Below are 19,654 nucleotides of genomic sequence, written 5' to 3'. Positions count from 1 at the left end.
TGAAACAAAGAGATCAAGTTTATTTATTTTGATTGCCTATGTCCATTTTGTGAATATGCCTTGATTTATCTACATTTTCTTAAATATTTTTTTAGTCGTAGATGCACACAGTGTCTTTATTTATTTATTTATATATTAAATAAGTGGTGCTGAGGATCGAACCCAGTGCCTCACACGTGCGAGGCAGGTACTCTACCACTGAGCCCCAGCCCCTACATTATATATATATTTTAAATTATTATTGATGGACCTTTATTTTTATTTATTTATTTACATGTGGTGCAGAGGATCAAACCCAGTGCCTCACACATGCTAGACAAGTACTCCACCACTGAGCCACAACCCCAGCCCCCTACATTTTAAAATGAAAGGATCCTTTTATATTTTTAAGGGAAAAAAAAAAAAAAACCTTTGGAAAACAGTCTGGCAGGGTTTTTGTTGTTATTTTATCTTTTGCAGTTCTGGGTACTAAACGACAGGATTTCATGTTGTACAGGCCGGCCTCGAACCTGCAGTCCTTCGCCTCAGCCTCCCAACTAGCTAGGATTACAAGCATGTTTCACCAAGGCTGCCCTAGTTTTTTTCTAAAGTTAAATATACATGTACCGTGTGACCCAGTAATTCCATTGCTTAGATATTTCACTTTAAGAAATGAAATCAGGTGTCTATATGAGTACTTGCATACAGTCATTTGTAGCAACTTAGTTCACAATAGCCCAAACTAGAAACAACCCTAATATTCATCCACTGGTAAATCCATATGCAGACAGAGGTGCATTTGGGCCAGGTGCGATGGCAAACACCTGTCATCCCAGCAGCTCCAGAGGCTGAGGCAGGAGGATCATGAGTTCAAAGCCAGCCTCAGAAACTTAAGCAAATCCCTAAGCTACTTGGCAAGACTCTGTCTCTAAATAAAATACAAAAACAGACTGGGGATGTAGCTCAGTGGGTAAGCCCCCGCCTGGGTTCCTGGGTCAGTCCCCAGTACCTCAAAAAAAAAAAAGGTTCATTTATATAATTAAATATTTTTATCAGTTAACAAAAGGAACACATTTCTGCTGCACAAATAATGTCAGTGAATCTTGAAAACATGCTAACTAAAAGAAACAAAAGACTATAAGATTCTATGGTCCCATTTATCTAAATTCTAGAAACAACAAAACTTAAGTGACAGGAAATAGATCGGTGTTCTCTAGGGACTAGAGTGAGGAGTACAGAATAGTTTTGATTGATGAAGGTGTTCTATCTTGATTTTGGTGATATGTTACTGAACTATACATTTGCCAGAATTCATCAAACTATGTATCTAAAACTGGTGATACGTTACTGAATTATACATTTGCCAGAATTCATCAAACCATGTATCTAAAACTGGTTGATTTGTATCTTAATTATACTGTCAGTTTTGATTTTTATTATAGCTTTTATTTAAAGGAAATGAAAATGTAAAGGCATTTTCTCAATGTGATACTTTAATTCCAGACATTGTATGTTGCTATGAAAGTAGATATGAAAGTTTCTTATGGGGAAGCAAAGATGGGTTGTGAAAATGGGACCTTTCAGAATTGTGACTTGAGTGTACCTACATGCAGTGCCTGCCACAAAAGGAGGTTTAACTGAAACTCTGGCCCCTCTCCAGCTCCTGCTTCATATTTGCCATGACTTGACCTTGGCAGTGCTGAGCCAACAGGTGGCCTCCTGGGATGAGGCTGTGCAAGCACTTCTTCGGGCTGTGATCCGGAGCTACGACTCTGGGAACTTCACCATCATGCAGGAAGTCTACTCGGCCTTCCTCCCTGATGGTAAGTGACCCCCATCTCTGCCTCTGCCATTAATGAACAACCTATACACAACTGTGTCACCAGGAGTATCAGGGTTATTAAAAGATGAAGATTGGCCAAGTTGTGTCATTTGATAGCAAGTTTGAATTCTGATTCAAGCTCCTAAGAGGTAACCAGGATGTCTACACTATTTTCCTTTACCTGCCACCTTACTGCCTTCCCAGTTTAAGAGGAACAGAAATGGTAATGTGTCACAAGCTAGTAAGATTAGAAAAGCACAGTAAAAGACCTTCCTTAAGCTGCACAGTTCATCACTGAAGTAAATCATTGTGATTTTTTCAGAGCACATTGTGATCTTACCTCAGTCACTGTGCCCCAGAGCCTGCAGTAAGACAGATGGCATACTGTCCCATGCCAGGAACTACTTAGCTTCAGTTGGCTGTGGGGAGAAGCGTGGGATTCCTGCTGTCCTTTTCCTTGGGGTGTTCCTCTTGGGTAACAGGGCAAGATGCCAGATTTCTGGCAAATAGAGAAACGTACAACTCGGTACTCTCCTTCTTCTCCTAGGCTGTGACTACCTAAGAGACAAACTGGGTGACCATCAATCCCCAGCCATACCAGCTTTCAAAAGTTTGGAGGCCTTTTTTATTTACGGGCGTCTGTATGAAATCTGGTGGTCTCTCTCCAGGCCTTGCCCTGAGTCCAGTGACTCGGCGAGGGCTGGTCGTGGGAGGACTCTCTCTGTTGAGCAGCTGGACAGTGCCAGGGCTGAAGAGACTGACCCTGAAGCTGCTCCTCAGCCAGAGCCAAGCAGACCTGCAGAACTACTATTGAGACTCACAGAAGAAAGTAAGCGAGTGCTAAGTGCTTGTAAGGAGCTCTTTTCAGAAAAGTATGCCAGTCTCCAGAACTCACGCAGAACTGTTGCTGAAGTCCAAGAGACTTTAGCAGAAATGATCCGTCAACACCAGAAAAGTCAGCTCTGTAAATCCACAGCCAATGGTCCTGATAAGAATGAACCTGAACAGGAAGAAGACCTTGCTAGTCCTCAGAGCCAGTGGTAAGTACTGAGTTGAGCACAACACAGAATGAAAATTATCCTCGTGAACTCTCATGTCATTATGTCTCAAGTACATGATGTAAATGATTGGAGTCATTTGGAAATAGCATAATACAGTATTTAAATTAAATTCCAAAGGCACCGACTTCGAAATGAGTTGTGAGTTCTAGGGTCTGGCCCCACCAAATAACCTCAGATAAGTCTCTTTATCTCAGCTTTAGTTTCCTCACCAAGGATATACCAGAGCCTGGCAGACGGCACAGTCCTATAATCCCAGCTACTCAAGAAGCTGATGAGACAGGAGGATCTCAAGTTCAAGGCTAGCCTGGCTAACTGAGAAAGACCTTTTCTCAGAATAAAATTTTAAAAAGAGCTAGGGATGTAGCTTAGAGGCAGAAGTTCCTAGCTTTAGTACCACCAAGAAAAATGAGGCTACCAACTCCTACCTCCCCCACAAAAAAATCAGTCATATAAAATGTGGAGTCACATGACTGCATCATTAATGAAAAATAATTCTATTATTCTATGCTATTAAACACACACACAAAGGATAGTGTATAAAACTGGACACTTAGATGACAAAATCTAAATTATGGGATGCTGTCACTTCCTAATCATGTCCAGTGAAAACAGGCCAGTGGAGGATGGGAGCCAATCACTGACCACTACAGAGCTTTGCTGGAAGCTTCACAGTGACTGATAATTTCTGCTTGGTTATTATGCTAAGTACCTTTTACCTTCATTATGTTCCCTAGCACAAAGCCCAGAAAATACTAGAACAATCAATAAACATAGCTATTATTACTACCTTAAAAAAATTAAAACTTTGAAGCCTTAAATCCTTTCAAAATGCTCCCATGAAAACATGGGTTAGGGCTAAAGTTGTAGCTCAGTGGTAAAGTGCCGCCTGGCCTACACAAGGCCTGGGTGGATTCTAATCTGTGGCTCTTAGAGTTGAATCACAGGACCCCTTTAAGAAGCTTAAGAAATACTCTGTGCAGAAAAAAAATAATGCATCCACACATCTCTGTAGTTAGGAGCCCTGGCTCAGTGTAACCATCTTCTAAAGAAACCTAGGCCTACATTTGACTTCAGTCAAATGCAGAAAAGTCCTAAATTATTATTATTGGAGCTGTGTGTCTGAAGGATTTGGAAAATGGTGAAGAACAATAGTACATTTTGAAAATTTTATGTCTGGGCTTGTGGTGTATCTCAGTGGTAGAGCGCTTACCAGGAATGCATGAGGCCCTTCCTGCCTATGAGTAAATCACCTCAAATTAAATTGCCATCTCTTGATCTCAGTTATTTGTGAGATAAGTTACCCAGGCACACCAGGTTCAGTGGCACTGTGATCCCAGTGACTCAGGAAGCTGAGGCCAGCCCAGGCAACTTAGGGAGAACCTGTCTCAAAATGAAAAAGAAATGAAAGGTCTGGGGAGGTAGCTCAGTAGTAGAGTACCCAAGATTCAATCCCCAGTGTCATGGAGGGTGGAGGGAGATTACCCATGCATAGCAGATAACCCAGTTCAAAATAAGTAAAGGACTTGAATAGACATTCCTCCAAAGAGATATACAAATGTCTGGTAAGCACATGAAATAGACTCAACATCAGTAATCATTAGGGAATGTAAATCAAGACTTCAGTGAAACAAAAGGCACATCATATCCATTATGATGATTACTATAAAAAGAAAAATAGCAAGATATAATCAGGCATGGTGGCATTACATAATTATATTCACAGCAGCTCAGGAGGCTGAGGCAGGAGGATGGCAAGTTCAAAGCCAGCCTCAGCAAAAGTGAGGTGCTAAGTAATTCAATGAGACCTTGTTTCAAAATAAAATACAAAACAGGGCTGGGGTTGTGGCTTAGCAGTAGAGTGCACACTTAACATGTGCAAGGCTCTGGGTTCAATCCTCACCACCACATATAAATACATAAATAAAATAAAGGTATTGTGTCCAACTACAACTATAAAAAATAAATATTTTTTTTCAAAAAATAGGACTGGAGATGTGGCTCAGTGGTCAAGTGCCCCTGAGTTCAATCCCCAGTATCCCACCCACCCCCTGCCAAAAAAAAAGTGGCAAGTGATGATGAGGGTACATTAGAAATTAGAACCTTTCTGCAGTGTTGGTAGGAATATAAACGAGACAACCACTATGGAAAACAATAGGCAGTTCATCCAATTAAAAACAGAATTACCGTATGATCTAACAATTTTACTTCTGGATATACAGCCAAAGAATTAAAAAGCAAGGTCTCAGAATTGTATAGCCATGTTTATAGCAGAGCCATTCAAAAGAGCTAAAACAAGGAAACAACCTAAATATCCAAAGAGAGAGAATGTCAAAATTTCCCTCCTTGCTTATCTACAACTCTTGAGAATGAATCTTGAGGATATTATGCCAAGTGAAATAAGCCAGTCACAAAAAGATAGAGACTATGATTCCAACTGTATGACAGAGTAGAGTGGTGGCTGCCAAGAGGGGGGAAGCAGAGAATGGAGAGTTATCATTTAATGTGTGTAGAATTTCAGTCTTACAAGATAAAAAGAAACAGATTTCTGGGTGTGGATGGGAATGATGATTTTACAACATCGGGGAAAGTGTTCAATACTACAGAACAAGTGTACTTAAAAATGGTCAAGATAGTGAATTTTATGATATGTGTATTTTACCGTAATAAAAATAATTAAGGGGGAAAGTTAAAGGCAAGATACCTGACTTGTACTTTATTATTATTACTAGTAAAGAAGAAAAAAATGAGATGGTCTCTCTGCCTGAATTAACCAAAAGGCTTACGGAGGCAAACAAAAGAATGGCTGACTTTCCTGAGAGTATTAAGGTAAGCTCTATAGCAGTACTTCTGATAAGACACACTTTTTGTGTTATCACTTGACTCTACAGATTTTTAAAGGTAATCTACTTCTCTCTTCAGTCTCTAAAATCTAAATATTTATGTACTTAAAAATTTAGGATCCAGTTGTTTCTGGTTAGCCAAAATGTTTTGTGGAAATGAAACTAGAATTATTGATCACACAAGATAGTCTGAAAACTGAGTCCAAAGAGAAATCAAACATTTTACAATTGGAAGGTAAGAAGTAAAATGTAAATGGTGCCACATATTTGATAGCTTACAATATGTAAGAAAATTGGCTGTGGCTCTAGAAGAAGAGCAGCAGCATTTTTTGAGTTGATTTTAGTAGGCCACTAGAAAAATGATCACTTGACAAGGAAATCTAGTAGCCACCCTAGTTTTGCATGTCATTTATGAGGGAAATGGTTCAGTCCAGCCTGAGAAGAATGATTAGATGAATCTGGATTAGTAGTGTCGTCTGTGGCTCTTTTGCAAATGTGTCTTTATTCATCCTTACATCTTTCAGACCTGGCCCTTCCCAGATGTGCTGGAGTGCTGCCTCGTCCTGCTTCATATTGGGTCCCAGTACCCTGGTTGTGTGACCCAAGAAATGCAACAACAGGCCCAAGAACTCCTTCAGAAATACAGCAACACTAAAGCTTACAAAAGACACTGCCAGACCTTCTGCACGTGAACTTTCAGGGACCTTGCAGAAACTGTGCCACAGAATTATTGACATCTTTCAACTCTGCAGTTATACCTCGCCAGGCATTCACTCTGATCCCTAGATGTGTTTGCAGTAATCCAGACTAATACAGTGAGGGTGGTTAAGCTTGAATCAACTGTCTACCCTTAGACACAGTGGAGTCTGACTTGGAACTCAAAATCATGGGAAGCCAGCAATAGTTGCTCAGAACTAATACCTGCAGAGTGATTATGTCATCTCTAAAGCCTTATGCAGGTTTCACCCAAAGAGGAGAAACTTTTGTAACCACCCAAAGTGTTATGTTCTTGAACACAGTTACCTTTATAAATACTTGACCTGATCGTAAACAACTCATTTTTGTTGAAGGTGGAATTGCCACATTTTATGGCTATTGGTATAGTTTTGTTTTTAATTATTTTTATTAACCTAAGTTCTCCCACATATACTCTTTCCAAGACTCAAGTTTGAATGTGATATAGGCCTTTCTCATCATGTTGACTCTTGATCCTTCATCTGAACTTTAGGTTGAAAGTTTGAATTTATTGTTTTACAGAATTGCTTATTTGGACAAATCAGTTACTAAAGCTTTACAGCAACAAATAATTATCTCAAATGTGTGTTATCCCTTCAGTTTTGTGACAAATGATTGATGGTGATCCATTAGCTCAGGAAGAAATTATTTCAGTGATTCTTAATCTTTTGTGGTCACAGAACCCTTTTGAGAATTAAAACCACAAATACTCTTTGGAGAAAAATGCATATTCTTAATTTTATGTATATAAGTTTTGGATCATTGGACTACAGTCTTACCACAAAGGAACCCTAATACTATTTAATTACAAATTGTTTTTTTTTTCTTTAATATTTTTAGTTGTAGATGGACACAATACCTTTGTTTATTTATTTTTATGTGGTGCTGAGGATCAAACCCAGGGCCTCATGTGTGCTAGGCAAGCGCTCTACCACTGAGCCCCAACCCCAGCCCCTGTAAATTCTTATTCTTCCTTCTGCAGATTTAAACAGTTGAACAATATTTCATATCCAGTTACTAAGACAGGAAAATTAGACAATCTCAGGTGGGGGAGGGAGTACTCCTTCCCAATAATTTAACTGTTTTCTTTTAAGATTCATTGTGAAGGCTTTTTTGCTTGGGTATCTAGTTTTTCAATTAATTCCTAAGGTTGGAGTTGTAAAAGCAGCAAGAATGAAATTAACAGGGACTCTCAAATAAGAAAAAGGCTTGAGAGACAGTTTTGTTTAAAAGACATTTTTAAGTGCCTAGCTTTAATGTTTAAAAAAATGCTAAATCACAAAAAGGAAATACAGTAAAATTTAAATCCTCATAGTCCTTTACATAGTAACTGAACTTTAATAAGAAGATGCAGTGGTCCTAAGGGTAGAGAATCTTTGAATGCAAAGATAAATGGGTGTGGCTAACTGCAGACTAGATGGCAGGTTCCACAACAAATTAAAAAAAAATGTATTCCCTTCCAACTTGAGTAATGAGCAGTTATTAAACTAGAAATTCCAAACTCCTGTGTGATTCACTAAAACATTACCTGTGGGAGGAGGAACTCTGCACAAATACAAATACTGCTTGGTAAGACCCAAGAATTGCTACTTGAAAACTGCAATAAAAACAAGGCTGTCTCCTATCGATGGTCCACATTTCTCCCTTGAATGTGTACTTCTAACTTAACCCCAAAAGATGTCTCTCCCTTGAGATATCCCTTCTCCCTTGAATGTGCATCTGCTTTCCTCTCTGAAAAGGAAAAAAAAAAAACAATAGCAGAAGTATAACAAAAACAACTCATCTTCCTCTTAAACTCCTTCCCTAGTCTAATACTGTATAGTATGTTTATTATAATTTGAGTAAATAATTATCATTTATATCTCCCTAATTATCAGAACCATAATAAGCCAGAGCACCAAGCAGATGACTCAGGTACTTAAGTGGCAAAGCAATCGTTTTGGTTCTTCATCTCTAATTTCCCCCTACCCCTACAACATCCCAGATCAACATCTGGTTACCACCACCTAGTTACCTGGATGATTGCAGTGGCCTTCCAGAGTTTCTCTGAATGCACGCTTATTACTAATTCTCCATTCTTCCTCTAGCTTCATGAGTTCCCTTCTTAACAACCTTTCCCATGAGTCTTGCGGGGGGAGGGGGGAGATACAAATCTTCAATGTAGTTTACATGGGCAAGCCTGTTCCCATGCCACCTCTTGGCTACTATCATCCTGTTCCTAGATTCCAGCCACAATAGTCTTTATTGCTGGAACACACCAACTTTAATTCTGTCACCTCTGGGGGTTTACCTATATTGTTCCCCTGGATGACTTAACCCGTTTTTAGTTCTCAGCCTAAATGCCCTTTCTCTGAAAATACTCCCTCAATGTCAACCCCAGTTACTCATACGTTAAACTCTATTTGTATGAATTATTTACTGTCTGACAACACAGGGAAATTGTAAACTCCAGGGAGGGTAGAGACCCTAGCAAGTGTCCAGTACTTTGTAGGTGCTCAATGAGAATTCACTGACTTGAATAAATGAGAAAATTAATTCACTGGTAACTTGGACTTAAAAGAGCTCTAAAGTGACTTCATTCATTCCAGCAGTGGCTTGTGGTTGACAGTCCACCTTACCAGAACAACAGAACAAGGGAATTCAAAATATTGGGCAATATATATAGGATTGAACTATACCCAAAGTTGACCCTTCTACGCCATGCTTTTCTGAAAATGACTACTTACACACTATGCAGAGTTCTGGCCAGTTCTTTAGTTAAAACCACTTTAATAATCTCAAGCCTCTCCCGTGCAGTGATCAGACCTCTACTCAACATTTGGGTTCCTCAACCCTTCATCTCAGCATTTCTCCTGACATGTAATTCTGTTCTCAGTTGTAGAAAAGATAAATCCCTATTTTATTTTTTTTTTATTTTTTTTAATTTATTTTTTATTGGTTGTTCAAAAACATTATAAAGCTATTGACATATCATATTTCATACAATAGATTCAAGTTGGTTATGAACTCCCAATTTTACCCCAAATACAGATTGCAGAATCACATCGGTTACACATCCACATTTTTACATAATGCCCTATTAGTAACTGTTGTATCCTGCTACCTTTACTATCCTCTACTATCCCCCCTCCCTCCCCTCCCATCTTCTCTTACTACCCCATCCACTGTAATTCATTTCTCTCCTTGTTTATTTTCCCATTCCCCTCACAACCTCTTATATGTAATTTTGTATAACAATGAGGGTCTCCCTCCATTACCATGCAATTTCCCTTTCTCTCCCTTTCCATCCCACCTCATGTATCTGTTTAATGTTAATCTTTTCTTCCTGCTCTTCCTCCCTGCTCTGTTCTTAGTTGTTCTCATTATATCAGAGAAGACATTTGGTATTTGTTTTTTAGGGATTGGCTAGCTTCACTAAGCATGATCTGCTCTAGTGCCATCCATTTCCCTGCAAATTCCTGGGAAAGCTGGGAATGGAACCACCATTTGACCCAGCTATTGCCCTTCTTGGACTATTCCCTGAAGACCTTAAAAGGGCGTACTACAGGGATACTGCTACATCGATGTTCATAGCAGCACAATTCACAATTGCTAGACTGTGGAACCAACCCAGATGCCCTTCAATAGATGAATGGATAAAAAATTGTGGCATTTATAAATCCCTATTTTAATCCAAATTTGGAAGGACACCTGTAAGAGACTCATTAGTGCCAGGGTTCCTTGACTGCTGAGTGCAGCTTTCCAAATTTTACAGTAATAAATATCCTCTTATACACGACCTCCCTCCCAGCCAAAATTAGATCTGCTGGGCACAGTGGTACAAGCCTGTAGTCCCAGCTGTACAGGAGGCTAAGGCAGTAGGACAGCTTGAGCCCAGGTGTTCAAGGTTGGCCTGGGCAACAACAAAACACAGACTGGATACAAATTTTTAAATATTAGCTCTGTTTTGGATTTATAATTCCACATTTTTATGCAGTAGAATAGAAAGACAGAAACAATACCCTGAGCCAAGTCTAGCATACCTCACATTCGTACATCCTAAAGAATTCCATTAATTAACAACAAGCTAATCCACCAAAGATGATGAGTGGCCCCAGAAAATAAAATTGACAGCAGCGTAAGAAGCAGACAATTCTGTCCACTGGTGCTCCTTAGTAAGTTCCTACCAGATGAAATGTTTTGAATGTAACATCATAAAGGCAAGACCCTTCCGCGTCATTCCATCTTCCAAAGACCAAACCTTCATGCCAGTGGTTAAAAAAATCTTTATTTTACAAAGTTAAAAACATAAATTATATTTACAAGCATCTTAAATACCAGCTTATAATACTTGACATTTTTTAATCATTTCAAATTGAGTTTTCCATAAGCTTTTAAAATGCAAGATTATTCATCCACTTCAGCGAATTACTGGGTTTTATTTCCACCATTCCAAAGAGGTTTTTGGTTTTTCAAAACTCCATTCTGTAGTCATTCGAAAAATCACAGTGTACTTTTTAAATGATTAGTTTAAAAAAAAAAAAAAAGTCCTGAGCTTTCTATCCCCATTTGTGGGATATTACGCCAAGAGATCTCTCTAAACCAAGTTCCTTTACTGCCCTGTTTATAAGTTACTGTAACTTTCTTAAAAGAGTCTCGTTCCTGGTACTCATTAATCCATCTAATTCCTGGAGTTTGCTGAAAGTTAAACAGGGAAAATGGAGAAGAGGTGGGAGAATACAGACAACCATCTGAAAGCACATTATTAAAAATACAATATGCATAAGACCCTAAAATCTGAACTTACTCATTTCCTTCAGGATCGAATTCATTATATGAAAACTTAAAATGACCTCAGATGATGCCTGAGTGATACCAAATCTCAATGGCACAGTGGAACAGACTTCAAGGCACTTTAGTGGTCAACTTAATATCCATCCTGGAGTTGATCATGAATGAAGGGTAGACAGATGATGTAAAATTGTCTTCAAATTTCAGCAGTGGGCAATTCATTTCCATATAACAGTACATCAAGGACTACCAAAGTATGAGGAAAGTAAATGTCCTCAAGAAGGGTCAAAAAAGGAAAGGGAAAAACCTCAAAATGTATAACCCATTTCCCAAGAACACCATTTTGTACCATTTTCCCTGGAAGCACTCAGCTCAGCTGAGAACCATAGCAAGAATCTTTCATTAGAGATCAGCAACAAATTTAAAATAAAAAGAATGACAACAGGTAAGAGTTATATACATTTTACTAGTTTGTTTCAGACCTGTCCTGGATATTTTAAAAGGTGTCAAATGATCCCTGGATGCTGGTGGTAAGAGGCAACAGGAGAGGAGAGGCGTGGGGATGAGGAACAGGGAAGACTTGTTTACAAATTCAGAGCAAATTCCCCTCTTCTGGATCTAAAATAAAGACATCTTCTGTCTTCAGTAAAACAAGTCTTTCTGCTCGATGCAGATGGCAGGTACAGTTTGCTCAAAAGTGTTCTCTCTTGGGGAAGATGAGTACACAGTCAGCACAGGAAGCACCACTCTGGGATCGGGCCCACCCAGCAGAGCCTGCCACCATCACTGCTGCATGTTGTTGATAATCGCCAGGATGCTCATCTTCTCCTGGGCAGAGTCCACATCCTCATTCTGTTTCTGGGCCACTCCCGTGCCTAGGCCATAGAGCCGGCCACAGTACTTGGCATCATCAATACTGTCCTCAAAAAATAACTGCAGAGTAGGACAGAGAACTGCAGTGAGAATCAGTCCAGGAGTCACACCAGTCTAAACACTGCCACATCACCCCTCTCAGCTCTCTAAAAACCCTGAAAATCTAGCAAACTAGAAACTAATTTTAAAGGGCTCCACACCTTTCCTGTACATAGTCTTTTCATTCTTTCTCTAAACATAGACTGTCTCCTAAGCAAACTCAGACCTCCCGGGAATTTGCTTACCGCAGGATCCCTGTACTGTTTAGTACCCCTGCCCCTTCTCTTTCACAGGCGAGTCAGCAGTTAAGAATTTGGGCTCTGGACTCAGACTGACTCACCTTGTGACTCTGGCAATGTCATTTCAAGAATTTTTAAGCCATGGTTCTTATGTATAAAATGGGATAACAGAAATGTTACAAGGCATGAGTTATGGACATTGAGCACTTAGAGCAGGATATTTCAACAATGTCACTACAGGGCAAGATAATTCTTTATTTGGCAGTGTATCAGGATGTTTAGCAATGTTCCTGCCCAGCAACACACCATCCTCCCCCACCAAGTTATGGTGACCCAAAATGTCCCCAGACATTACTGGGATAAGCAAAATCATTCCCAGTTGAGAACCACTGACCCAAAACACTTCTGTTATGGTTTGGATCTTACATGTTTTCCCCAAAGGCCATAATGAAGCTTGGTCACAAGCCTGTGGTACTACTGGAAGGTGGCAGAACATTTAGGAGGTGGGGCCTGGTGTGAGGAAGGAGGTCATTAGCGGTATGCCCTTAAGGGGCTATTTATTGGAACCCTGCCCCTTCCCTTCTCTCTACTTCCTAGCAGCCATGAAGTGAACAAATCTCTTCCACACATTCCCAGTCATGCTGGTCTGCCATTGGTCCAAAAACAATATTCAACCAACAATAAACTCAAACCTCTGAAAATATAAGCCAAAATAAACTTTTCATCCTTTTGATTGTCTTGGGTATTTTGTCACAGCAATCAAAAGCTAACAGAAAACTGGTGACTGTTCCTCACAATATGGCTCAGAAGTCTTTAGAACTGGTTTGCAGGAAGAAGTTGGAAAAGTGTGGAAAAGGGGGCAAGAGAAAGCCTGAATTGCCAGAGTGGAGATTAATGGGTAATTCTGGTAGGAGCCCAAATCAAAATGCTGATAGGAATGCAGACAGTAAAGGCTGTGCTAATGAGGTTTCAGAGAAATAGGACTCTTGGGAAATGGATTCAAGTCCATTTTTGTTACATTTCTGGCTAAGAAGTCTACATTTTGTTCATGCCCTGAAACTTCGTAGGAGGCTGAGTTTAAAAATGAAAGACAAGTTTATGTGGCAGAGGAAATTGCAAAAAAGCAGAGCATTCAGGCAACAGCATGGATACTGCTAGCTTCTTTTAGCCAGATTTATAGCGAAACTGGGAGCAAAAATCAGAGCAGAAAGATCTGGAAAACATGCAATTTGATCAGAAAAGAAGTCTATTTAAAGTTGGAGCAAAGAAATTAGTGCCATGAAAATCATTAAAAGGAAGCAAAGTACTTTATTCAAGGACAACAGGAAAGATGCCTTGAGGACACCTCAGGGATCATCAAGACCCCACCTAAGGCAGGCTCAAAGATTTAGGAAAAAACCCCACCACCACTATCCTTGGGTTCCCTGCTCACAGAGGTATGTATAGAATTGTTTTTCTTGTTTTCTTTGTTCAGCTATCAAGGCACTAAGGCTGTTGCAGCTAGGATTCAAATGGACCCAGGAATAGCTCAGGCAGCCACAAACCGTGGCAGTCCATATGATGCTGACTTTGCGTGCAGAATGGCAAGAATTATGGGGTCCCAAAGGCTTCCACCAAGATTTCATAGGAAAGCCAGGGAACCAAGCAGTATATGTCAGGGTCAAATGCCTGTAAGCAGCCCCTGACAGGGTGACACATAAAGCTGTGATACATGACATAAATTCATGACAGTAAAGCCAAAGCTGCACTGGAGACCCCAGGAAGTTAGATGCCCAAAACAAAAAAAATCTGCTCAAGGAAGCCACAAAATGTCTGGGCAAGGGAAGCACAACACAAGCAGAACCAGCCCAAAAGTGGCGACATGGTCTGTAGCCATGAAGGCAGAGCTGTCCAAGTCCTTTGGAATTCACATCATGCCACCATGTACACAGGATGCTGGACAAAACTACAGGATTTAATGTTAGCCCTGCTTATTTTCAGTCTTGCTTTGGCTCAATCCTTCCTTTCCTAAGCCCTGTTTCTCCCCTCTGGAATGGGAATGTTTACCCTACGCCATTTTATCTTGGAAATATGTAATTGAAAATTAGGTTTTTTTTTTGTTTGTTTATTTTTTTTTACTGGAGCTAAAAGCTGTTTGCTTTAAGTCTCAGGAGATTTTGAACACTGGAGGAATGTTGTAACTATAACAATCTGAAAATTCTTGGAGATGGACTCAATGTATTTTGCACTGTGAGATGGACATGAGCCTTTGGTGGTCAAAGGCAGAATGTTACAGATAAGATCTCCAATGTCCCCCAAAGGCCATGTGTTGAAGGCCTCCAGTATGTGGCATTACTGGGAGGTGGTGCACCTTTAGGAGGTAAGGTCTAGTGGAAGTAAGTTAGATCACTGAGGGGGCACCCTTGAAGGGGTACTGGGACTCCAGCGCCTCCTTCTCCCTACTTCCCAGCCACCATGAGGTAAACAGGCCTCCTCCACCACCCACTCTCAGACATGATTTTGTGACTCACCACAGCCCCAAGACTACAAAGCCAATAACATCTGTGAGCCAAAACTGATTTCTGAAACTGTGAGCCAAAACTGACTTCTCCACCTTAAGTTGAATATCTCTGGCTCCTTTCTTTTCTACATTTTTAATATAGAAATTGGTTAAATAAATGATAAATGCCAATCCAGTTCTAGACAACAAACCTCTTATGCCAACAATTCATTAGGGTAGTGACTTCTTGAACTTTTATGGTTAAGAACCCCTCTGAGAATCAGACACAACACAGAGCCCAATTTAGGTATTTTATCACAGTGATGGAATGTGGACTAACACAATTTCCCAGAACATGGCTAACAGTGTGGTTTGTGACTAGGAATAACACAAGGAAACATATCAATTAATCTAATTCACTTCTCAAAGGTGTCAATAAAATCGTTTTAATTTTTCAAAGCAGTTTTTCACTCTTCTATCTCTTCAAATACATTTTAAAACTTAGAATTAAGTAAGAAATCAAAGGAAATATTCAGTGTTCATTAATGAATTAGAGTAAACTCCATGTATTTAACAATTAACAGAATTCAGCAATACATAAATGAGTGGCCTAACAAATGTGTTTGTGTTCCTAAAATAAGAAAAATAAATAACTTAAAGAATTAGAGCAGCTAGGAACACCAAATATACTCTGGACTTGAGTATGCTCAAGAATACTTGAGTATTCTGAAGTGGTTCACTTCAGAATGCTTCTGCCTCTCAAACTACATTTGATTATGTAACATAATAAACAAAAACAACTGCTCTCAGAGTGGCCACTAACTTCCAGCAGAAACTATAAAGGTTTGACAAACTCAGCCCACAAAGATCACCAACCTCCTTATCCTTCAGCAAGTTAGTTGCCAATCTATTTCTAAATAGCAAATCCCTTCAGAGAGGTCCTCATAGTCAATGGAGTTTACCTCTTTCATCCTGAAGAATGCCATTCCCGTCAGTAGTGAGTCTGAGCCTGCCTGGTGCTGCCTTCCAATTCTCTGCAAATCCAACTGATCAGCAACTTCCTGAAGACCTCCCTGGAGATGTCCAGAGAACAGACAATATTATAGACCCAACACTACCCTACTGGATTCAACTAAGTCCACTTGTGAGTTCATTTTATTGTGGTGGCAGGAAGTGAGGCCATTTACTTAATATGCCTCCCAATCCTCTTTTTGGTGTTTAACTCTACTTCACTCCAACTGATACATTGTGTTACATTCTGTTTCTGACTCCTTTCTTTTCTACATTTTTAATATAGAAATGGGTTAAATAAATGATAAACACCAATCCAGTTCTAGCTAGCAAATCTCTTATGCCAACAATTCATTAGGGTAGTGACTTCTTGAACTTTTATGGTTAAGAACCCCTCTGAGAATCTGACACAACATAGAGCCCATCCCTAACACACTGAACATACACTTCATGTTACCAGATACTTCCATGGTTTTGTGGGCCTCAGGTGAAGAACATTGCCTTAGAATGAGAGAAACAGAGAACTCCCTTCATGCCCAGGTCATCCCACATGGACAACTGCCAAACAAAATCCTGTATCAGAGTTGGGACTGGGGCTCAGTGGTAGCCCACTTGCCTGGCATGTGTGAGGCACTGGGTTCAATTCTCAGCACCACATATAAATAAACAAAATAAAGGTCTATCAACAACTAAAAAAAAAAATAATAATAAATCCTACATCAATCAGTCCTATAAGAGGAGCTGAAGGGAAAGGGGGGAAAAAGGGAGAGAAATGAAGTACAGTAGGGGTAGAGAGAGAAGATGGGAGGGGAGGGGAGGGGAGGGGGGATAGTAGAGGATAGCAAAGACAGCAGAATATAACAGACACTAGTATGTAAAAACGTGGATGTGTAACCGATGTGATTCTGTAATCTGTATATGGGGGAAAAATGGGAGTTCATAACCCACTTGATTCAAATGTATGAAATATGATATGTCAAGAGCTATGTAATGTTTTGAACAACTAATTAAAAAAAAATCAGTCCTATGTGACACCCTATCTAGCAGAATGCTGGCACCCAGCAGAAACTCAAGAATGATGCAGGGGCCAGGCTTGGTAGCGCATGCCTGTAATCCCAGCAGCTCAGGAGGCTGAGGTGCTAAGCAACTCAGTGAGCCCCTGTCTCTAAATAAAATACAAAATAGGGCTGGGGATGTGGTTCAGATGCCAAGTGCCCCTGAGTTCAATCCCCAATACCAAAAAAAAAAAAAAAAAAAGAATGCATGCAGAACACACAGGGATAAAGCAAAATGACAAGTCTGCTTTTCTGTTTTTCTCTTTGCTAATATTAAGAAAAAATTCTGTACCTTAAGATTTTTGCAACTCTTCATCAGGTATTTCACATCATAAATAGATGGAAAGAAAAGATTCAAAATATGAAAGAATTCATGTTCTTCTTCTGGCAAACGAGAATCTGTAAGCAACTTTACCATGTAGCCAAAATCATAGCCACTATAAGAGAGAATAAAGCAAGGAAATTAAAAAAAAAAGCAGCAGTTACCAGATCCCAATGTTCAACCACTTTATTTCTTAAACTTTATAATGCTACTTCATGTTAGGAGCTTTCAATCTTCCAAATAGTATACTCTACTATAATGTGAACTTTCTACTAAGTAACATATAACAGGCTATCATGCAAGAAATACAAGAGAACCCAAGGATTTATAAATGTGGGTTTGATTCATCAAAAATTTAAGTGCCAGGTGCCGTGATGCATGGCTGTAATCCCAATGGCTTGGGAGGCTGAAGCAGGAGGATCACAAGTTCAAAGTCAGCCTCAGCAACTTAGCGAGGTCCTAAGCAACTTAGGGAGACCCACTCTCTAAATTAAAAAAAGGGCTGGGGATGTGGCTCAGTGGTTGAGGGCCTCTGGATTCAATCCCCAGTACCAAAAAAAAAAAAAAAATCCAAAAGTACTGAAAAGACTAACAGGAATCTGCATTTTGAATAACTGGGAAACTCCTGAGTAAGTACAAAGACAACCAAGTGTGTAATCCTTTCCAACCTCCATCTTTCCACTTGGAAACACAGCCACTGATGGCCAAATGATGGGTCCAATACTATGTAACATAAATCAATATAATCACCAACATGTTCAAAGTGTTTTCTGAAAAACTGAAGCTTGTAAGTAAGTACCATTTGAGTTTTTGTTTTTTTGTTTTTTTCTTCAGTACTAAGGTTTGAAGCCAGGGGTTCAATCACTGAACTACATTCCAGCCATTTTTGTTTTTCATTGTTGAGGCAGGGTCTAAGTTGCTCGGATTAGCCTTGAACTTTCAATCCTCCCGCCTCAGCCTCCAGAGTAGCTAGGATTACAGGAACACACCACTGTGCCCAGTTACAATTTTCAACTTCTAACTGCTGCTGATGAATAGAACAGAGCCAACAGGACTCCAAAAATAACTAATAATTCAATTCTTGCTAAAGGGTAAGAAGAGAGAGATACTCATTCTCCAGAACTGACCTGTGAAATGAAAGCCATTTGACATTGTCACAGAGAACCACTCCTGATGTCATAAGCAGCTCCGCAAAGTGCAGCGTGTCAATCCCTTCCTCTTCATGCATCTGAAACTGTAGTCCTGAGTTAGCAAGGAGGTCTATGGAATCCTGAGAGTACATGTCCTCTCTGAAAAACAAAGTGTTCTCTTAATTAGCTGGTGGATCACAAAACAAGTAGGAGGCAACTATAGTACCATCAACTTGTATTTATAGTACACATATTCTTGAAATACTTTTCATAATTTAAAAATAGAGATATAGCTGGAGATATAGCTCAATTGATAGAGTGCTTGCCTCACATGAACAAGGCCCTAGGTTCAATCCCCCAGCACCACCAAAAAAAAAAAAAAAGATCTTTCATTTCATTAATTTCTTCCAGTATTTCAGCAAGCATACAAAGCAAAAAACCTTATTTCTGTGATAGATGGAAAAATGAGATTTTTGCCCCAGCTAAATGTCCTAATTACAAAAGATACAAATTTCCTGTGTGTAAAATATATATAGAATTATATTATTAATGTTTATATAATGCTACCCTACAGAAATAACTATTTATTTTTATAGTACTATTTTCTCTACCTACACAAATATAACTGCATCCCTATATCTGTGTACCATAGATTACCTTTGAAATCAATACTCAATAACATCCTTTTTAACTCTGGCATAATATTTCACTGTAAAGATATTCTCATCAATTTAAATAGAGTAATATTTATAATACCACAAAATACAAAAACAGGAAAATATATTAAGCTAAATAACTCCTTTTCCACTAGATTTCACAAATTTTTTTTTTACATATTTATTTTTTAGTTGTAGTTGGACATAATACCCTTATTTTATTTACTTATTTTTATGTGGTGCTAAGGGGCCTTGCAGGTGCTAGGCAAGCGCTCTACCGCTGAGCCACAACCCCAACACCTAGATTTCACAATTTTGTTTCCAGATATAATTGCATGAAATAATCATAAAGAAAACCATTACAGGGCTAGGGTTATGGCTCAGTGGGAGAATACTTGCCTGGCAAGTGTGAGGCCATGGGTTCAATCCTCAGTACCGCAAATAAATTAATTAATTAATAAAATATCCATTGATAACTAAAAAATATTTAAACAAACAAAAAAAACCACTATGATCTGAAAGATTCAATCACTTCCTAAAATTATCTGAACCTCAAAGAGATTTCCAAAACACATGAATAACAGTCAAAAAATTATTCTTAAAAAACAGACAATGCTTCAAGGTTCCTCTATGTGCAGCATGA

General features: G+C 39.2%; 2 protein-coding genes across 2 annotated transcripts in view; one reads left to right on the top strand and one right to left on the bottom strand.

The window, feature by feature from the left end:
- LOC124094425 (gem-associated protein 5-like) overlaps window positions 1-8,063 on the top strand; it is a 36,966-nt gene extending 28,903 nt beyond the window's left edge. The window contains 4 exon segments of the mRNA XM_058580134.1: window positions 1,640-1,802; window positions 2,349-2,841; window positions 5,592-5,688; window positions 6,227-8,063. Of these exon segments, the coding sequence (XP_058436117.1) occupies window positions 1,640-1,802; window positions 2,349-2,841; window positions 5,592-5,688; window positions 6,227-6,394 (921 nt within the window). The 3' untranslated portion in view covers window positions 6,395-8,063.
- Window positions 8,064-11,653: 3,590 nt separating this feature from the next.
- On the bottom strand, window positions 11,654-18,507 carry LOC124094426 (CCR4-NOT transcription complex subunit 8-like). Its single transcript, XM_046447141.2, has 4 exons — window positions 18,353-18,507; window positions 17,196-17,340; window positions 15,800-15,910; window positions 11,654-12,140 (listed from the first exon to the last, which is right to left on the bottom strand). Exons 1-4 carry the CDS (start codon window positions 18,505-18,507, stop codon window positions 11,991-11,993), a joined length of 561 nt encoding a protein of 186 aa, XP_046303097.1. The 3' UTR covers window positions 11,654-11,990.
- Between the last annotated feature and the right edge of the window lie 1,147 nt (window positions 18,508-19,654).

The sequence above is a fragment of the Marmota monax genome, unplaced genomic scaffold (assembly GCF_021218885.2).
Source record: "Marmota monax isolate L192 unplaced genomic scaffold, Marmota_monax_Labrador192_F-V1.1 WCK01_AAM20220418_F8-fsc01204, whole genome shotgun sequence".
NCBI lineage: Eukaryota > Metazoa > Chordata > Mammalia > Rodentia > Sciuridae > Marmota > Marmota monax.
The sequence above is the reverse complement of the archived record's forward strand: the minus strand, read 5'-3'. Positions and strand labels throughout refer to the sequence as shown.

Bases quoted from the DNA above. Each gene is read 5' to 3' on its own strand.
- LOC124094426 (XM_046447141.2), bottom strand. From the start codon at position 18,507: ATGTACTCTCAGGATTCCATAGACCTCCTTGCTAACTCAGGACTACAG. The intron at 17,341-18,352 runs GTCAGTTCTGGA...TCTCTCTTATAG, and splicing joins AAATGGCTTTCATTTCACAG to TGGCTATGATTTTGGCTACA. The intron at 12,141-15,799 runs GTAAACTCCATT...CCTACTCTGCAG, and splicing joins CATTCTTCAGGATGAAAGAG to TTATTTTTTGAGGACAGTAT.